Genomic DNA, 21,500 nt, shown 5'->3' with positions numbered 1-21,500 from the left:
TCTGGTGGAAGGTGAGGAAGGGGAGAATGCCTATGAGGAGGTGAAGCTGAAAGATGGCCTTCTTGGCAAGGTCAGTGTTGGGTGAGAATTGGTTTAGTAACAGTGTACACAAAACTTACCTGCTTGATATTAGGTAACCCACCTTTTGGTATAGGTCTGTACTACACAAGTTGGTAGAGTGGTGACTGGGCAGCCAGGCCTAGCTCAAGAGGGGTAAATGTGAGCTGTAGAGCTGTAGCAATGAAATTCGCAAATACACATAGCCAAGTAACACTCACACTCAAGGTTTCAGTTATAGTTATTTATTTAACATCAATTTTTAAATAAGCGTTCTTTAAAAATGGCAAGATATGTAAATCAAATATACTTTAAAAACTTTTCTGAATCAGCATCAGTTAGTGGATCCTCCTGATATGCTTATTACACAATTCCTACACCCGGAGGTGACTTCATTCACAAGGACAGTAATGGCATTTATATATCACTAGCTATACTTTGCAGATTCTGCAGCTGCATAAAGCAAAGGTTAACTGAAGTTAAAAGGTTAAACAGGTTCTCAGGGCATGCAAGTATACTTAAATATTCCAATGAAGTCTAGACAAAACCTTTCCCAGTATTTACAGTCTAAAACAAGTTACCACTTATGAGGGATAGAAATATCAAAGTCAATGGGCTAGAAGAGTCTGCAGGGAGCCAGGACAGCCAAAGTCAATTGGAGCACAGATTATGGAGCTGAAGCACTTCGTAAGTAATTAAAGTCTTGCACAAAGTTAGAGAGTTTTGTAAAAATAAATCACTGTAGGGGTCACAGGCGGTTACATTTGTGAAGCGTAGAGCTGAAAGCAACTCTAACAAAAAGTAGCTACTGAGGGAGGATGTCTGGAGGACTCCTGCGGCAGCAATTTGGAGGTCGTCTGCAGCTACGGGCTCTTTTCGGGTCAGCAGCACTTCATGGTTTCAGCGGGTGGTAAACAGCACCACCATGGATCTCCACGGATCTCGGATACCGGTTGGGCTTCCTTCACTCCTTGAAGTCATCCCTTCCGGAGCTTCTCTTGTCGATCAGAAAAAAGTTTCAGCGCAGCAGCAGGTCTTCACTGGGCAATTCAAAGGTCTTGGAGGATGCAGCAAGCTTCGTTCACGGTTTCTCCATCGGGTGTTCTTCCCAGTGGTCGGCTCTGCCTCTAGTCCCAAAAGCCTTTTAAACAGGTTTCTCCCATTCATGAACAGGCTAGGCTGTCAATCACACAGCAGGGCGAGGGAGAAAGGACGCAAGTGTGCGTTGGCCCGAGGAAGAGTCTAGACCAGGGGTCTCCAAACAGTCGATCGCGAGCTACCAGTAGCTCGCCAGAGCCTTTGAAGTAGCTCGCGTTCGACTTTCAGAAAGAAAAAAAAAAGATTCAAGGAAGTGCTCTGACCAATCACAGGCCTGCAAATCTGTAAAGCATATGCAATGCGTCCTGTGATTGGCCAGAGCAAGTTCCTTTGTGCTGTGTGAGAAATCCCGAGGTTTCTCTTTTAAAAGCACCGTGGCGCAGGTATTTTATTTTTCTATTTTTGGAGCTCTCCTGGCGTTTGGAAGTGTGGACTGAGGTAACATGGCTGCCTGAAGTGTATTTTGAGGTGAGGTGAGGTCAGGTGGGTCGGGGAGGTGAATTGAGATGTTTTTATTTTATTTACTTTGTGTCTGTGCACGCCGAACTGCGGCCCCTCCTCTCATGTGTGCACATGTTTGTGCTGTCGGAGGAGGGGTGGGCAGCTTGGCAGAAAGGAGCCCCGGGTGAAACAGAGTATTCAGCTATTTTGATTACTGTCTCCCCTCGCCCTGGGCTCCTTTCCAGTCATGTAAGTTATTTTTTAGAAGGCAGGGCTCTGGCGAGCAAGCCCCCCTCGGGACTAACTCACCAGAGCCCTGCGTTTCTAAACGCAACTCATATGACTGACAAAGAGCCCAGGGCGAAATGGAGACTTTCAGCATACTAGCTGCATGTCTCCGCTCGCCCTGTGCTCCTTTCTAGTCTTGTAAGTGATTTTTAGATGGCAGGGCTCTGGCGAGCAAGCCCCCTCGGGATTTCCTCACCAGAGCCATGCCGTTTTTAATAGTACCTCGCATAACTGGCAGTCAGCCCAGGGCGAGTTGAGACATGCAGCATGATAGCTGCATGCCTCCATTTCGACCCTGGGCTCATCCTTTCAGCTATTTTTCGAAGGCAGGGCCATAAGTGGACTGGCCTATAGGGAACTCTGGAGATTTACCGGTGGGCCTTTCCAACCTGGGCCTCTTTTGTGTGGCATTTCCTAATTTTCGCATAAAGCATTGTGCTTGCTGAAAATGTGTCATGTGGCGCCACTTTGAAAATAATTTCCAGGGCCTCTTTTGGTCCCAAGTAAGTATTTCCAGGGCCTCTTTTAGTTACCAGTCCACCCCTGGCACTCTTTTCAGCTATTTTTCGAAGGCAGGGCCATGAGTGGACTGGCCTATAGGGAACTAAGGAGATTTACCTGGGCCTCTGCACCCTGGGCCTCTTTTGTGTGGCATTTCCTAATTTTCGCATAGGAAAAGCATTGTGCTTGCTGAAAATGTGTCATGTGGCGCCACTTTGAAATTACTTCCAGGGCCTCTTTTGGTCCCAAGTAAGTATTTCCAGGGCCTCTATTAGTTCCAAGTCCACCCCTGGCACTCTTTTCAGCTATTTTTCGAAGGCAGGGCCATGGGTGGACTGTCCTATAGGGAACTCTGGAGATTTCCCGGTGGGCCTCTGCACCCTGGGCCTCTTTTGTGTGGCATTTCCTAATGTTTACATAGGAAAAGCATTGGGTTTGCTGAAAATGTGTCATATGGGGCCACTTTGACAATTATTTCCAGGGCCTCTTTTGGTCCCCAGTAATTATTTCCAGGGCCTCTTAGTTCCCAGTCCACCCCTGGGCAGGGATCTGGCGAGCAAGCCTCCTCGGGACCAATGTGCTTATGGGTTTACCACAGTGGACTCACTGCAAATGACGCATATTTAGTACATCCAATCATTGATATCAAAACTTATAAGCTTCTTAGCGAGAAGTGAGGGCTAATACGCAGGAAAAGACGTCTACCGTTCCAATGTGGCAGTAATGTGGTAGTGACAACTTTTTTTTTCTCCAGGTGCGCATGGGCTGGTGTAGTATTGGGTTAACATTAGTGCCCTGTTTCAACTTACAGGATTAGCGAAGATAGAAGTGCCAGATATTACTGTCAACTAAGGGCTATTGTTCATAAATGTGATGCTAGGTGGTTTGAACTTCACAAGACTATTGCTGAGAGCACAGCCAACACTGTAGGGATGGTGGCTGGCCCGAACTCTTTCCCTATGCAGCATGGATTTTCGGTATGCATTCCTGTTTAATGGTTACCACTAGTGCAGCTGGTGCATGCTTGTACATGCTGGGCTCATTTTTGTTTCACCCCTGTGCTCATTTTCAGTCTTTTGAGCTATTTTTAGAAGGCAGGGCTCTGGCGGGCAAGCCCCCTCGGGACTTCCTCGCCAGAGCCCTGCGTTTCTAATAGTAACTCGCATAACTGGAAGTCAGTCAAGGGCAGTGGGTTACATTTTGAGTAGATAATTGCATGTATCATCTGCTTCTGGAGTTCCAGAAACTTTACTAGATCTTCAAGTTGTGAGACATTGATGGAATAAGTCAATTTATGTGTGCTTAGAGCCCTGCCGTTTTGATTAATAGCTGCAGCCTTGTTGATCCTAGGCAAAATAGAAGTTTTAAAATGGGGCAACTTTTCATGCTGCTTCTTTCCAAACTCCACACTGCATCAGTTCCACTTTAAATCACTTCCCTGGCTGGGGTGCACCCAAAATACAGTTGGTAATATAGTGATTTTGTGTACATTAAGGGATCAATAGACACTCTACAGTAGAAGGTTACCAGGGTAGCTCAGCAGGTTGAGAGACTGTTTCCGAGATGTTAAATATAAAAAAAACTGCTTGTTATCGTATGACTTTTGCAATTCCTATAAAATGTTTGGCCAAGGCATGGGTTGGGCTGGTCGCTTGCTTATATTCAGGGGAGAGGGAGGGTGGGGTATTCTGCCCCTGTAGTGAAAATCAAAAGTTGGCACCATGAAGCCACAGTTTTTAATTTCCTAATAACTGCTGTCAGCACAACAGAAGCATTTATATGTGATTAAGCAGTTTGTCACGCGTATACCATCTTTATAAATGTAACCTGTGATAAAACCCAAAGGAAGGGGCACAAAAATGACGTGGTATTTGTGTGGTAGTCTGACAAAAAAAGAAACCGTGAATGCAAGTTTAAGCAGCATTTTTGAGTTTAGAAATTATTTTCTTTCCTATGAAAGTGTTAAATGCAGATTTGGAAAACAATAGTGTGGCAACAAGCATTTTTCACCCAACCTGCAAAGAAAGCAAATGCTGCAACAGAGGCATCCTTCAAAGTTGCACATTATTTGGCAAAACACAAATGCACTTTTACAGATGGTGCAGTTGTGAAAGGTGCGATGGCTCTCGTGGCTGAGTCAGTTTTAAAAGATTTAAAAAAATGCCCTGACATTATGTCTGCCATTTCAGATGTGCAGTTAGGTGCAAACACAATGGCAAGGAGGGTATCTGCACTATCTGCCAATGTGATGGGGCAATTAGAAAAAGATTTGGGCATATGCACTTTTATTTCTCCATTCAGTGTGATGAATCAGTTGATGCGGGTGGTACTGCCCAGCTGGCACTGTTTGCTCGAATGGTGTTTGAAGACTTCACCAACAAAGAGGAATTCTTGACCTTGCTTCCTCTGAAATCCACAACCAGAGGTGTTCATCTCTACAATGAGGTGAAGAATTATTTTGTCAAAACAAAAATTCCATTGAACAAGTTGGTAGCAGTAACTACTGATGGTGCACCAGCAATGACCGGCGTCATTCTGGTTTTGTTGCGTGCTGTAAAGCAGACCCTGATTTTCCTCCATTACTGCACTACCATTGCATCATCCACCAGCAGGCAATTTGAGCCAAAGTGATGGGGTTTGATCACGTAATGGCACCTGTTGTGTGAATTATTAATTCAATTTGTGCAAAGGCCAAACAGCACAGAATGTTCAAAATATTCCTGGAAGAACTATCTGCCGCACATAGTGATCTGTTGCTACACAGGAAATCCGATGGCTTAGCAGGGGAAAATACTACGTCGCTTTCACTTTTGCCAGAAATCAAAGACTTCATGAGGTCAAGAAATGAAGACATCAGCCAATTATGCAGCATTTCTTGGCTACTTGATTTGGCATTTCTGGCAGATGTTACTGAGATATTAAATACTGTGAACTACAAGGAAAGGGTAAAACCATTGCTGACATGATAAGCGCAGTAAAGACATTTAAGTCAAAACGTAACCTTTTCACTGAACAAGTGGTGAAAAGGAAAATGCATCATTTCCCTTCTGTAATGCAAATGCTGACAGAGCATACAGCTAGTCCTGAACTCCTGAACATAGACAAATACAGCAGTCTCCTGAGCAGGCTTAAGGAAGAGTTCAGTGACCGGTTCAGGGATTTCGAAAGGATTGAACCGTGTGTGATGTTCATCGCAAACCCCTTCATATAAGTCAATGTTTGTGAACTTACAGAACAAATGGGTGAGCTGTTTAACCTGAACAGTTGCTATGGAAATGGAGATTGTCAGCCTGAAAGGGGACATTCTGTTGAAAAGCAGACAATCTCACACCAATTTCTGGAGCTTTGTTGATCACAAGGAGTACAGTAACATTTGCACAGCAGCATTAAAAGTGACTTCTCTGTTTGGTTCCACCTATCTCTGAGAATCTGCATTTTCAGATATGAACTTCATCAAATTGAAATTTCGAACCCGCCTGACCGATGAGCATCTTAGTGACTCCATCCGAGTTGCTGTATCAAGTTATACCCCCGACTACAGAGCGCTGGTGGATGACATGCAGTGTCAACCTTCACACTGAATGTCTCATTTTCCTACATTGTGATAGTCTTTTTATGAGAACGTCTAATAAAAAAGAATGCAATAAAGAGATTTTTGAACTTAACATAAACATGAAGGGATATGTTATTCCCTATATTTATGAAGGGAAAATTACAGCTAAAAAAAAAAAAGTTCCAATGTTTATGAACAACCCCGAACGCTGATATCGCCCGCAAGTAGCTCTCGCTGTTGGCCCCCAACTGAAAGTAGCTCACGCCAACATAAAGGTTGGAGACCCCTGGTCTAGACTATAATGTCTGGTGAAAGTATGAACAGACGACCATGTGGCAGCTGCACAAATTTCCTTTATTGGGACTCCCCTCTGTAATGAAGAAGAATTTGCCATGCCTCTGGTGAGCCCATAGGCCTTCTGGAGGATCATTTCCCCACCAGTCTGTAGCATTCTGATATTGCTAATATCCATCTGGATAACGTCTGTTTGGTGATAGCCATACCCAGATTGTGGCCTGAGTAGCCAACAAACAATTGTCATCCTGTCTTATCTTTGCCATTCTAGTGCTATAGAAGTTTGGTATTTAGATTTAGAATAGGTTGGTCCTTTACTTTGCTTTAGTATTGCATATATTTTTCTTTTTTTTCTTCCTTTCGTAGTTTTCATGTAATCATTTATTCTTCGGAATCAATGCATGGTTGTAATATATTTTGTGGAAATTATAAATAAAGTGTTTAAAAAAAAAAGAAGTTTAGTGCACATTTAGGGTCAAGCCTGTGAAGCCTCTCCTCTTCTTTCCAAGGGTGTGGAGGAAGGTAAAATTATGGTTATGCTATTTTCTGTTTGAGATGAAATTCAGAGACAATTTAGGGTAAAAAGGTGGGTTTTTACTTAAGGACCACTATAAAAAAAATAGTGTAAGGAGGCTTGCATGTTAAAGACCTGAAGCTCACTCACCCTTCGGGAAGATGTAATGGCTATTAAGAAGATCGTTTTCAGGGTTAGTAGCCTCAAAGGACAGGAGTGCATAGGCTCAAAAAGGATCACATATCAAACTTCAACACCAAGTTGAGATCCCAAACCGAGACTTGAAAAGGGATTGGAGGTAAACATTTGTCAATCCTTTTAGAAATTGTATTAGGGGTATTCTGAACAAATAAACTTCCTCTGAAGTGGCCTTAAATATAGACAGCGCTGCCAGATAACCTTTAATGGTACCAATCTGGAGCCCCAGATTAGCTAGGTGTAATAAAAAAAGATAACACCATAGGTGTATTACATGTAAATAGATCAACATCCTTAACTCTAGACCAGCTGCAGAATCTATTTCAATGGCAGCAGTACAAAGACTTCGTTGCTGGCCTTCTGGCCGAAAGCAAAATCTCCATTACGTCGTCCGGGAGGTCCCAATCCTTGTATCTCAGCCTCTTAGGCACCATGCGTGAAGGCTGAGCGTCCTGATGTCCAGATGAAGAACCCGAGCCTCCTCTTGCGAGAGAAGGTCCTCTCTTTGTGGAAGACGTATTGGAGGACACATGGACATGTCCAGAAGCTCTGGGTACCACGTCCTCCAGGCCCAATCCGGAGCAATTAGGATCATGGATTTCCTGAACTTTCTCAACCTCCGGATCACGTGAAGAATGACAAGGACTGGAGGAAACTCGTACAGGAGTGGAAAATCCCAGTCCACCACGAACACGTCTCGTGGAGCTCATCTTGGGGAAAATTCCCTTGAGCAGTACCGATCGACACCGGTCACGATCAGAACCACTTAAGGGGTTCCCCAAAGGGTGAAGATCTCGACGGATTTCCTGAGCTAGTTCCCACTCGTGGTAGCCTGTGCTCTGCCTACTCGGTGTCCACCGCCGTATTCTCCTCCCCAGCTAGGTGAACTGCTGCTAGGGAGATCCCTTCTTATATTGCACAGTACCAGAGCTGCATTGCCTCTCTGCACAGTGGTAGTGACCCTACACCTCTTTCGTTGAGATAGTACATGGCCACTGTGTCGTCAGTCATTATTAGGACATACTTTCCCCGTACAGAGAGCAGAAAGGCCTTCAGTGCTAGTCTGATTGCCCTCGGCTCCAAAAGGTTGATGCGTAGTTTGGACTCAGATGGAGACCAACGACTGCTGATTGTCAGATCGTTGGCATGGGCTCCCCACACTGAGTGAGGCGTCGGCCACTACTGTTGTCTCCGGCCATGGGTAGCAAAAAAGGTTCTCCTTTCAAAATGTTCTCCCGGCACGCCCACCGACGAAGGTCCTGTGAGACTCAACTCGGAATCCATAGGAGGGCTGACGTCCTTCCTGAGAATTGGGACCACTGAGTCCTGAGAGCCCATTGGAGAGATTGCATTTTCAGGGGAGCCTCTGACACCAGAAACATGCAGGATGTCATGAGGCCGAGCAACCTCAGAAAATCGAAGGCCGGTAGATGCTGGGCATTCTGAAAATTTTGTCACCATCTGCAGAATGTCTTGAGCCCTCACCTCTGGAGGCGAGGCTTTTCGGAGGGATGCATATAGGACTGCTCCACTGAATTGGAGCCTTTGAGATGGTATCATGTGAGACTTCTTGAGGTTGAGGGAGAAGCCCAATCTGTGAAGGGAGTGATAGGTGGAACTGAGAGGTTCCAGTGCCTGTTCGGGGGAACTGCCCCTGATCAGCCAATCGTCCAGGTAGGGGTAAAGGTGAATTCCCCTATCCTGAGACTCGCTGCCACAACCGCCATCAACTTGGTGAAAATCCTCGGGCGGAGGTCAGCCCAAATGGCAGAACCCGAAACTGATCAAGAGAACCGCCAACAGTGAACCTCAGGTAATGTTTCTGCTTGTGATGGATCGGCACATGAAAGTAAACATCCTGAAGGTCCAATGATGCCATCCAATCCTGAAGCTGGAGGGCCTGAAGGACATGAGAAAGAGTTAACATCTTGAACTTGTTGTTACTAAGGAACTTGTTCAAGTCCCTTAAGTCAAAGATGGGTCTTGTTCCTCTGTCCTTCTTTGGTATTAGAAATTACGAGTACCACCAACCCTTGTTCCTCTCTGCTACAGGAACTGGTTTTATAGCACCTTCCTCTAGCAGGGTTAGTATTTCCTGGATAAGGAGCAGATCTGGAACTTTGTAAGAGTTGCTCCCCAGTGGATGAATGAGGCTTTTTTAGAAAGTGAAGGCAGTAGGTTAGGGAGAATTCTCAGAAATGTGCTAATTCCGCTCTACCTTTGAGACCTCAGCTCTTTTGCTGGACTCTAGGACTTTAATTTTGTTACCTGGAGAGAGTGAGACCCTTTTTTCCCCCCACTCTCTCAAATATTTTAATGCAATTTTGAACGCCATAGGCATCATCTTTTACATGGTGTCACACAGCACCTTCAGTGCAGTGGCACAGGGAAGTCTTTCAGATTTCCCAAAGATTTAAATAAGTTTCTCTTGGATAACTACTGTTTCCAAGGGCAGTGAAGTGAAATTGACTTTCCTTAAATGTGCAACTTGTTTCTAGACCCAGCACACACTATCTTACAAGAGGGTGCTGGAGGGGTTACCTATTATCCCCTTTGTCTAGCTTCTTATGTAACATTTTTACGTTACCCTTTCCTCGATGAATGGCTGGTGGCAGTAATTTACTTTTAACTATCGTGGTGTGCATTTACCACGGGCTGCGTTCGCAGCTGCAGTAAGCACCCAAGGGTGCCATTTTTGTCAAAATGGCCCTGGTGGTCTTTTTTCACAATTTCTTTGTGAAAAGGTCCTCCTTGATATTTACTCTGCATGCCAAACCAGGTGTCAAGGGTGTCTGGCGGGGGCAGGAAGCGATGGAGGTGCCTGAAACTCCCTATGCTTAGTCTCCTAGGAGACAGGAATGCACTCTTCGGTGAATGGCTGCCTGGATGTCGACCACTAGACAAAGGAATGCAGGGCTTCACCGGCAAACCAACGGTCCAGGAGTTGCAGCAGGCGTCTTATGCAAGTTCTTCTTCGGATTCCTTCGTCCAGTGGTTGACAACCAGCCAGCCAGCAGATCTCGCTGTTCCTGAGCCTCAGTCGTGGAGACAAGAGGAAGGACGTCGGGGGACTCCTGCACTGCATGGGATCGTTGAAGAAAGCAAACAAAATGGAGTCACTTCAGTTTCCAGTAGCTGCAGGTTTTATAATACAAACTGGTGTCCCTCTCCCTGGTTAATCCTAACCAGCCTTGAGAATGGTATCCAGGTGGCTTACGAGTTGACTGGTCCCACCAACTCAAAGAAAGAAGCTGTCCTTGAAGGAGCTTCTCTGTCGAATTGAGTTGTCCCGATTCAGCTCGTCTTTGGTTCTTTCGTTCCAGTGGTCAACTCTGCCTTCCAGTCCTGGAGACTCACCTTTTAAACAGTTTTCTCCCTTTCATTCCAGCCTAGCTGTCACTCACCCAGCAGGGTGGCTGTTCTTGCTGAACAGTCAGCAGGCCAATCACACCAGAGTGTATTTGGGTCTCCTAGGAGACTAAGCACAGGGCGTTTCAGGCACCTCCCTCACTTCCTGCTCACCCCAGACACTCAGACGCCAAGGGCGGACAACAGTCCTGAAGCCTGCCAAAAGCACAAAAACAAAAGGACCAAACCTGGTTTGGCACGCAGAGACAAACACTACAAGGACCTTTCCAAAAAGAAATGGTGAAAAAAGAAAACCATGACCCGTTTAAACAAAGGGGCTTAAGGCACCATCTTGAAAAACATGGCTTCAGTGATTTTTAGCTACCTGTGTTCACGGTCGGGAAAAATCATGGTAGTTTGTTGTAAAACCACTGCCACCAGCCTTTTCAATAGGAGGGGTAGCATTTGACTGCTACATGAGTGTTTAGACACAGGGGATACGATTTAACCGCTCCAGCACTCCATTCTAAAATGGTGTGTGCTGGGTCTATGAATTTGGAAAAGACTAGTAAAGTCAATTTCACTTTCCATTCTGTGGGAAACAGTAGTTCATCCCAGAGAAGTTTGTGTCACTGCACTGAGGGTGCTGTGTAACACACATGAAAATATGATGCCTATGGAGTAATCTAAAACTCCATAATCAGAAAACACAAATGTAAAACACACATCAAAACACCCGAGTGCGAAAAAAAAGGCTCACACTCTTTCCAGGTAAAAAAAATAAAGTCCTCAAAATCCAGCAAAGTTACTGGGGGGACTCTAAGGTGAAGGGAATTAGCACATTTCAGAGAATTCTCCCTAACATCTCAAGACGGGAATGTGAGCAGTAATGATGTTACACAGAGGTCTACAATCACAGGTGTTCAAATAAACTCTTACACTTAAGGTTTCTTTGATAAATACTACTTTATCTGTCAGTTATAAAATATTCATAAGAAGGAGGCAATTACATAACACACAAAAATACTTCAATACTATTTCAGAATACTTTTCAAGAGGAGTAAAAGGAAAAGATTATTAGTACATGAAAGGTTACAATTATTCTTAGTGTAGATATTTTGAGTCCACCAGAAGAGTCAATTCAATTCAATAGGCTGGGCTAAAGTCTTGGATATGATGTAGCGGTTCTGGTAAGTAAACGGTAAAGTCTCTGCACAAGCTCTCAGAAGTAGTTTGTAAAAAGAAGAATCATATGTTGGGTCACAAGCTGATTAGGCCTGCGAGTTGCAAAAGTTTCAAGCACTTTCACCACAAGTGGTTAAGTACTCAAGTCTCGTTTCACAGTACCTTTCAATGAAGAAAAAGATGCAGCTGATGACTTCTGTTCCTGGCAGTTACTGCAGCTCTCGCTATTCCTGGGCCTCAGTCGTGGGGACAAGAGGGAGGACGTTGGGGGACTCCTGCACTGCACTGGGACTGGTCAAAAAACCTTGCAACTGGCAAACCTCAATTCCGGTGGCTGTTATTAACGCACACAAGCTGGTGTCCCTCTCCCTGGTTATACGGATTCCTGCAGCACTCTGAGGAAAATGAGACCAGCTCCGAGATAGGTGTCCAGGTGGTTTACTGTTGAGTTGATTGGTCCCACCAACTCAAAGGGAGAAGTCGTCATTGCAGGGCTTCTCTGTCAAGGTGAACTTGCCGATTTGGACCTGCAGCAGAGCTTCATCGGGCAAACAGTCCAGGAGTTGTAGCAGCAGTCCTCTTCAAGCTAGTCTTCGGTTCTTCCGTTCCAGTGGTCGACTCTGCCTTCCAAGCCAAGAGACACTCCTTTTATTCAGTTCTCTCCCATACATTCCAGCCTAGCTGTCACTCACCCAGCAGGGTGGCTGTCCCTGCTGGACAGACAGCCAGCCAATCACGCCAGAGTGCATTTGGGTCTCCAAGGAGACTAATCAAAGGGCATTTCGGGCACCTCCCTCACTTCCTGCCCACCCCAGACACTCGGGCGCCAGAGGCGGTCTTAACTCCTGAAGCCCACAAAGGCGAATTAAAGAGAGAAAACTGGTTTGGCGCGCAGAGACAAACTCTAGAAGAACCATTCCACAAACAAATGGTGAAAAAAAGAAGACCGGGACCCGTTTTTACAGAGGGGGCTCAGACGCCATCTTGAAGAACATGGCTCCTGCAATTTAACGTTACCGGAGCGACGAACAGTTCGCTGTCGGGGAAAAATCATGGCAGTTTGTTGTAAAACCACTGCCACCAGCCATTCTGAGAGGAAAGGGTAGCATTTGACTGCTACTTGAGTATCTAGACACAGGGGATCCTTAGTAACACCTCCAGCACTCTATTGTAAGATAGAGGGTGGTGGGTCTAGGAATTTAAAAGACTAGTAAAGTAAATTTCACTTTACTTACTCTGGGAAACAGTATTTTATCCCAGAAAAGGTAGTTAAACACTGGGAAAGCCTGAAAGGCTTCCCTGTGCCACTGCACTGAGGGTGCTGGGTGACACAAATAAAAAGATGATGCCTATGGAGGTGTCCAAAACTCCATAACCAAAGAAAACACAAGAGTAAAAAACACATCAAAATACATGAGGGAGTGGTTAAAATGGCCACACTGTCCAAGTAAAAAAATCAAGTCCTCAAAATCCAGCAAAGTTGCTGGGGGTCTCTAAGGTGAAGGGAATTAACACATTTTTGAGAATTCTCCCTATCACAGGGCAAAACCAAAAAAACCAGTACAAGACTTCGACCCAAGTGAGAATCATTCTATTATACCCAAAGGAACACATTAATTTCCATGGAAGGGGAGGTCCAGACAGGGCAAGGAATCATACTGAAACAATGTTACAAGCAAGGAACAGCGCTTCTCTATACAAGTCTTTGATACCAGCTGCATTCCTACACGTAAAATGGTGTTATCAGGAAAGGGAGCATAAAGTGATGCATTTAGTGCAGCCGAATATACTCCTCAGAGGTTCACATATGGTATGAGGGAGGCGAGCATGCCGACAGTATGACTTCTGTCTACTAATACTGCTTTTCCTATGTAAGCGGGAGACTAAAACAAGCTTACATATGCCAAAAGTGAAAAACGCCAGAAGCAAGAAATGTGGAGGGAAGCATAGGTACACAATAGGTGCAAAAACTTCATTCAAGGTTATGCGCAGCAAAGCCTAAAGCATCACCTCGCACAGGCAAGAAACAGTGGTTTAAAGATTGCAGTTTGTTATAATGCAGCAGTATGCTAAGAAAGTACATAACATTTTCGATTCCAGACTTTCCACCACAGGGAAATAAAGAAACGCAAGAATGACTAGCAGATAAGAGACAGCATACAATAGATGGTATGAGTAAGGAGGACACCAACATTAAAGCAAGGTAGAGTCTTCCTTTCAGTACCTGATGTAATATTAATTTGATTCTATCAGTTTAGCCTATACATGTGCATTCAGATATCAGGAAGCTGGACAAAGAAAGGGGAGCCTTACCCGTGCATCACCTCAGACAGCCAGAGTGCAGCAACAGGGGCCAACAGCTCTTCCAGAAAAGTTCTCTGGAGCTGGTAGTTGACAAAGTGATTGCTGAGTTGGATCAGACCCTTTGTGAGGAAACTCTTCTCTGCCGCAGTCAGCAGCAGCTCATCAGAAAGCAGATGCTTCACATGGTTAAACAGGGTTGGAAAGTGTGGCTGGAAATAAGACAGTATACAGGAGTCAGAAGGGGGAGCTTTACAGAATGGAGGGGGATCATGTTCTGAAACACTATAAAACATATTCTGGCCTAGACACATGTTTTGCATTGCAGGTTTGCAGCATGCTAAAGTATGCTAGATATTATTGCATTTTTCAGCTAGCATCAAATACATGGATGCTGAAGTAGAGGTAATCATTCTCCTATGACACCGATTTGTGGAACTGCGATGTTCATGTAGTTGGCTTGAATGAAATGTTAACATTGTACTATAGAAGTATGCCTTCATGAAGCTGCCACCATTAGAATTAACATCCTCTATAAAATGAAGAGCGCAAAAGGTGAGTTACTTCCAACTGAAGGAGCTACTAACGAATGGTAGCACTCCCTCAATCCACTACTATAACCAACCATTAAGATAATAATTTTCTTGACAGCAGTTGTCCCATCCCTGGTGTTAAGGTCGATTTTCAGAATCTACCCTTCACCTTAGAGACCACCAGCAGCTTTGCTGGATTTTCGAGGACTTGATTTTTTTACCTGGAGAGAGTGTGAGCCTTTTTTTTCCCACTCTCATGTATTTTGAATGTGTTTTACTCTTGTGTTCCTTTGGTTATGGAGTTTTAGACAACTTAATACGTATCATCTTTTCATGTGCGTCACACAGCACCCTTAGTGCAGTGACACTGGGAAATCTTACCAGGCTTTCCCGAGGTTAAAACACCTTCTCTGGGATAACATACTGTTTCCCAGAGAAAGTAAAGTGAAATTGACTTTATTAGTCTTTTCAAATTCCTATTTTACAATGGTGCGCTGGAGGGGTTACCTAGTATCCTCTCTGTCTAGATACTCATGTAGCAGTCAAATGCTACCCTTTCCTCTCGAAATGGATGGTGGCAGAGGTTTTACAACAAACTACCATGATTTTTCCCGACCACAAACACTGGTAGCGTTAAATCTCGGGAGCCATATTTTTCAAGATGGCGTCTGAACCCCCTTTGTTTAAACAGGTCCCATTTGTTCCCCCCCACCCCATTTCTTTTTGGAAAGGACCTTCTAGAGTTTGTCTCTGCGCACCAAACCAGGTTTGGTCCCTTTGTTCCTTTGCCGGGCTTCAGGACTGAAGACCGCATCTGGCGCCCGAGTGTATGGGGTGGGCAGGAAGTGAGGGAGGTGCCCAAAACTCCCTGTGCTTAGTCTCCTAGGAGACCCAAATGCCCTCTGGCGTGATAGGCGGGCTGACTGTCCGGCAAGGACAGCGACCCTGCTGGGTGAGTGGCAGCTAGGCTGGAATGAAAGGGAGAAAACTGAATAAAAGGAGAGTCTCTTGGCTTGGAAGGCAGGGTCGACCACTGGAACGAAAGAACCGAAGACGAGTTTGAAGAGGACGGCTGCTGCAACTCCTGGACCGTTGGTTTGCCTGGTGAAGCCCTGCTGCAGGTTCGAATCGCCAAGTTCATCTCGACAAGGAAGCCCTGCAAGGACTTCTCCCTATGAGTTGGTGTAACAATCAACTCAAACCGTAAACCACCTGGATACCATTCTCGGAGCTGGTTGTATTTTCCTCAGGGTGCTGCAGTAAACCGAATAACCAGGGAGAGTGACACCAGTTTTTGTGCTTGACTACAGCTACCTGAATTGAAGATTTGCCAGTTTTGCGACCAGTCCCAGTGCAGGAGTCTCCCGACGTCCTCCCCCTTGTCCCCACGACAGTCTCAGGACAGCGAGATCTGCAGGAACTGCCAGGAACAGAAGTCTTCAGCTGCATCTTTTTCTTCATTGTAAGGTACTGTGAAAACCCAACGAGAGAACTTATCTCTCACTGCGAAAGTGCTTGGACCTTTTGCAACTTGCAGGCCTAGTCAGATTGTGACCCAACATATGAATTTTCCTTTAACAAACTACTTCTGAGAACTTTGGCAAAGACTTTTCCGTTTAACTATCAGAACTGCTTTATCCTATACAAGACCTATACATGCCCATTGACTTTGGCCTATCCTATTGCATTGAACTGGCTCCTCCGGTGAACTCAGCACTGTCCAAAAGTAACTAATATTCTTTTTATAAACCTATGCCTTTTTGCTCCTACTTCAAAGTAGTTTAAATGCATCAGACCCGTAAAGTGTAAAGTACTGAAGAATATTTTTGTGAGATATAGATTGCCTCCTTCTAGTGAATGTTTTATAACGGACTGTGAAATAAATTAATAAGTGTTTTACCAAGAAACCTTGAGTGTAAGAGTCTATTTGAATACTTGTGATTGTAGACCTCTGCGTAAAATCATTACAGCTCACATTCCCCTCTTGAGATGAGCCTGGCTGCTTAGCGACGCTACCAAAACTGTGTAGTACAGACTTATACCAAAGGTTGGTTTTGCTTACACTGAAGTCCCAATTGTGTGTAGTGGTCCCAAAGGGTACTGAATAAAACTTTGCCTAACATATATAATAACCTGCAAGACCTAGAAAGGCTCTCACTTGGGTTTGAGTAGTAGGGGTGGCAAAGCAATGGCCTTATTTCACCTTTTCCTACCTCATGTCCAAGAAGACCACTTTACTCTGACCAATTTGACATTTACTTGCCTTAATGGTCAGATTGGACTGCTCAAGAGCCTGCAATACTTATCCTATGTTGTCAATACGTTCCTTCCAAGTAGGGCTGAACACTGCAATGTCATCCAAGTATGCCATGCAGAAGTCCTCCATCCCATTCAGAACATGATTCACCATCCTTTGGAATGTAGCAGGTGCATTCTTTAGTCCAAAAGGCATAACCTTAAGCTGTTAGACGCCTCCTGGGGTTGAAAGTACAGTTTTCTCCTTGGCAGGGCTTGTCAGAGCCATTTGCCAATAGTCTGAGGTTAGGTCAAACGTACCGAGATACTTGGCTGAAAAAGGTTTGTCCACCAGCTCATCTGTCCTAGGTAAAGGATGGTCATCAGTCATGGTAACTGCATTAAGAGCTCTATATATTCCACACAGAATCTCAACTCCTTGGATCCTGCCTTTGGAACTAGTCCGCTGGACTAGCCATGGACTTGTAGAGGGCTCTATTACCCTGATGTCAAGCATCTTGTTGACCTCTTCCTTTATGTGGGTTCTTACATTGTCTGACATTCTGTACCCTCTGCTTCTAACAGGTAAACAGTCACCAGTGAGAATCTCATGTTGGCCCCAAGGGGTCAAGCCTGGTGATGGTGAAAACAGAGGGGCAAATTGATTTAACAGAATGTCGCACTCCTCCTGTTCCAGTGCCAGATCAGAAGAGAGATGAACTCCTATCTACCCATCTAAAGGCTGTCTCCTGAGGAAGTCTGGAAGAGGTTCACTCTCCTCCTCCTGAGCAGATGCTAAGACCAAAGCTTCCAGTTCTGGTCTTGAGACATAGGCCCTTAGGCGGTTGGTGTGAAAGAGCCTGGGGGCCTCCTTAGGATTGCCCAAGTCCACCAAATAATTGACCATGCCAAGATTTCCCACAACCGTGAAGGGTCCAATCCACTTGTCATGTAAGGCCCTCTTCCTTGTAGGCACCATAACTAGAAATAGCTGGTCTTGAGTAAACGCAACCATGTTGGCCTTCTGGTCATGCCAATGCTTCACCAGAGCCTGACCTGCTTTCAAGTTATCTGTAGCTTCGGTCATCATGTGTGTCATTCTCCTTCAGAGCCCTAACACATAGTCAGTGACTCTCGCTGGCTTGTGAGAAGGAGCACTCTCCAACCCCTCCTTGATTAGGGACAATAGACCTCTAACCGGATGACCATATAGAAGTTCAAAGGGACTGAATCCAACCCCTTCCTGAGGGACTTCTCTATAAGCAAAAAGAAGGCATGGAAGTAAAAGGTCCCACTTTCTTCTAAGGGGTTCTTCTAAATCACCTATCATGCACTTCATAGTTCTGTTAAACCTCTCCACCACCCCATTGGTTTGGGATGGTAGGCTGTTGAGAACTTGTAGGTCACTCTACAATTTTTCCACATGGCTTGCATGTAATGGGACAAAGTTGGATCCCCTGTCAGAGATAACCTCCTTAGGAAACCCCACTCTGGTAAAAGAAAAAACACCAAGTAGGGCCTTAGCTACTGCCTGAGCAGTAACAGTCCTCAGATATGGCTTCAGGATACCTGGTAGCATGGTCTACCACAACCAATATAAATCGGTTGCCTGAAGATGTTGGTGGGTCTACGAGACCAACAATGTCGATTCCTACCCTCTCAAAAGGGGCTCCCACCACTGGGAGAGGCATCAAAGTTGGCACATTCTTGGCTCCACTCTTGCCAGAATTCTGACAAGCGTGACAAGCGTGACAGCTTCTACAGAATTTACCTGCATAAGATCCCATCTTAGGCCAGTAGAAATAAAAAGAAATCCTTTCCTTGGTCTTCTTAAAGCTTAAGTGACCAGCCAAAGGAATCTCATGGGCTAACTGTAGAAACTGAGGTCTCACCTTCTGAGGCACTACAAGTCTTCTGTAGCCCCCTGGGGTAGACTCAATAGGTTCACTGTAGCGGAGGCCATCCTCCCAGTACAACCTGTGCTTCCCTGGCTCTTGCCCTTCCAGCTGGGAAGCTGCCTGTTGACAAAGTCCTTCAAGAGTAGGACACACTCTTTCATCTTTGCTGAAGTCTGTCCTACAGGGGCCACTTTCTGCAAGCAAACTATGCAGCTCAGGATGGTCATTAGGATCCAGATCTCCAACAGGGGGAAGGTCTTATTCCAGCTCTGTGTCATCAGTAGCTGATTTACCATCTTCTGGTTGAACCTCATACTCAGCTGGTGGAGGAGTCACAGGTGTGCCTTTGGGCTGTCCTCTCGGGAATATCCTCGTTTGATGCACAGGAGTGTTATCATTCTGGTTTCGTGAGACCTTGGGTTTCGTCTTTGTCTCTTTCTTCCTGGAAATAGAAGGTTGTTCTTGTGGACTGGGTATTATAGGTTTTTCTATAACAACCCACTGAGAGTCATTTAAAGTGAACTCTCTGGTCTTCCTAGTCTGCTCCTGCTGTTACGCTTACCTGATATCCACGGGGACGGCTGTATGCCCTGGTTGCCGGATTTCCCCCAGATGTACCCAATTCGGGATGATGTCTTCTATGGCAGGTGGGCCTGAAAACACAGGAGGACTGGGCTTAGGTTCAGATTTCGTTTCCTCCCATCAGCCCCTTGGACTCGACCTGAAGGCCCCCCCATCCTCACCTTGTTATGATGTCTGGCGTGCTCTCTGTCCTGCTTTCTGCGCAGGGGCGCGTAGTTTCTGCAGGTTGAAGCGACCGAGTTAACTTCACTGATGCCAACCCATTCAAGTGTCTTTAAAGAGGTAAGTTCGATTATAGTAGTCGTTGAGGGCCTGTGCTTTCTTGCAGGCTATTAATGTCTTTCCCTGATGGTTTCCCCCTTAGGTATGCGGAGGTTCGCTGGGTGCGCCGCTTGGGTATGGCTCCTGCCGGGATTTATGGACGCGGAGCGTATGAAGAAAGGTAGGTTCAGCGCGAAGTGCGGCGCGCTGTCTTTTTGGGCTAACCTGTATTCTTTATTCCTTTTCAGGTTACAATGGTCTTTCTGGGCGTGCAGTGATTTCCGGAGCGGAACCAGCCAAAATATGCCCAGCCAGGTGAGGAGATTTTGGTTACTGCTGAGCTTGCCGTGAGTAACCTGTTTAACGTTGTCCCTTTTTCTCTCCTCCCCAGGTGCTTCGTTACGGTGCGAGCGTGATGTCCTGAAGATGCGGCCAACGGGATGGAAGACCACGAGCAGCTGGGATCGAAGGATGGAAGACTGCAGGTAAGCTGGAGCTGCTAATAATGTTCTTTAGTCTCCTCTGCAGGTCCGCGATTCCAGGAACGCCAGGTGCTGGTCTCTGAACACGGTGAGCGTTAGGCTGCTGGCTGCAGAATAACGCGAAACACGTTCTTTAGCTTGGGTGTTGTTTATATAGCATATCCTGTGAAGTAGTCCGGGCTACCCTAAAACACTGCACCGCACAGTCTGGTTCTTAGGGACTAGACTGTGTGGGTGCCTCCATGTTGGCTGCAGGCCTCCATATGAAAAGTAGTCCCTTCAAGTCCCATTCCAAATATGAGCCTGGGTCCAAAGGAGCCAGGACTGACTCCAGGAGAGTCTCTGGTGACAATGCAAAGCCCTTGGGGCCCCAAAGGAACCCAGAGCCCTAACCCTACCTGGCATGTAACCATGCCAGTGGGGTTCTGGGTCACGGGTCGTGACACCTGCTAACTCCAAGAACTTTAAGTCATTCCCCAGCAGGACTCTCCCAGGCACCTCACTTTGTACAATGACCAGTATTTCTTACAGTAATAATGTTCCACTGGATGAGAGTTGGTAGTATTGGAACCATCTGGACAGGGCCTCCAGCAAGCAAGCTTAGTGGGGCCTTTGGGTGCCTTAGCAACATCTTCAAACTTGTATTCAGTTCTCTCCCATTCATTCCAGCATTGCTGTCAGTGACCCAGCAGGGTGGCTGTCGTTGCCGGACAATCAGCCGGCCAATCACTACAGAGTGCATTTGGGTCTCCTAGGAGACTAAGCACGGAGTTCGGGCACCTCCCTCACGTCCTGCCCCCACCAGACACTCTAGAGCCAGAGGCGGGCTTCACTCGTGAATCCCGCCAAAGGCAAAGCGAACAAAGGGACCAAACCTGGTTTGGCGCACAGAGCAAATCTCAAGAAGGACCCTTCCGCAAAGAAATGGCGAAAAAAGAAGACCAGAGCCATTTTGACAAAAATGGCACCCTTGGGTGCTTTACTGCAACTGCAAACGCAGCCCGCGGTAAATGCACACCACGGTAGTTAAAAGTAAACCACTGCCACCAGCCATTCATCGAGGAATGGGTAACATGAAAATGTTACATGAGAAGCTAACAAAGGGGATACTAAGTAACCCATCCAGCACCCTATTGTAAGATGTGTGTGCTGGGTCTAGAAAGTTACAAATATGAGTAAAGTCAATTTTACTTTACTGCTATGGCAAACAGTTTATCCCACAGAAGGTATTTAAACCTTTGGGAAATATGAAAGATTTCCCTGTGCCACTGCACTGAAGGTGCTGTGTGACAATGTAAAAGATGATGTCTATGAAGTTTGTCAGACTCCACAACCGAAAGAAACAGTGTTCAAAATCACATTTAAAATCTGTCACTCTCCAGGTAAAAAAGTTAAGTCCTCAAAATCCAGCAATGTTGCTGGGGGTTTCTAAGGTAGAGGGAATTATTACATTTCTGAGAATTCTCCCCAACAGTCAGCAGTCTAGTGCTTCCTCAAATCTTATTGGTCAAAGCCAATATAAAAAGGAAGAAAGACTCAGTGTGTGAGAGGCCCTTCCAGGAGGTGTGACAGAAGGGAAGAAACTGTGGACTGTTGTATGGACCAGAGGAGAGGGGAACCCTTGAACCCCAACTGCCAAAGGGGAGCTGAGGCGTGCTTGAAGAGGCACGAGGACCAGTCTGGCCCCTCCAGAAAGAAGGGGGACCCCCTTGGGCCTTAGTAGGGTGCTAC

The 21,500-nt window shown here is 45.7% G+C and overlaps 1 protein-coding gene across 1 annotated transcript in view; it reads right to left on the bottom strand.

Annotated features, from left to right (window-relative positions):
• Positions 1–21,500, bottom strand: part of LOC138467361 (exportin-5-like) — a 419,600-nt gene that overhangs the window by 151,619 nt on the left and 246,481 nt on the right. The window contains exon 18 of the mRNA XM_069607325.1: positions 13,791–13,990. Coding sequence (XP_069463426.1) covers positions 13,791–13,990 — 200 coding nt within the window. The remainder of the gene's footprint in view (positions 1–13,790; positions 13,991–21,500) is intronic.

The sequence above is a fragment of the Ambystoma mexicanum genome, chromosome 4q, assembly GCF_040938575.1.
Source record: "Ambystoma mexicanum isolate Mex_15411 chromosome 4q, UKY_AmexF1_1, whole genome shotgun sequence".
Lineage (NCBI taxonomy): Eukaryota > Metazoa > Chordata > Amphibia > Caudata > Ambystomatidae > Ambystoma > Ambystoma mexicanum.
The sequence above is the reverse complement of the archived record's forward strand: the minus strand, read 5'-3'. Positions and strand labels throughout refer to the sequence as shown.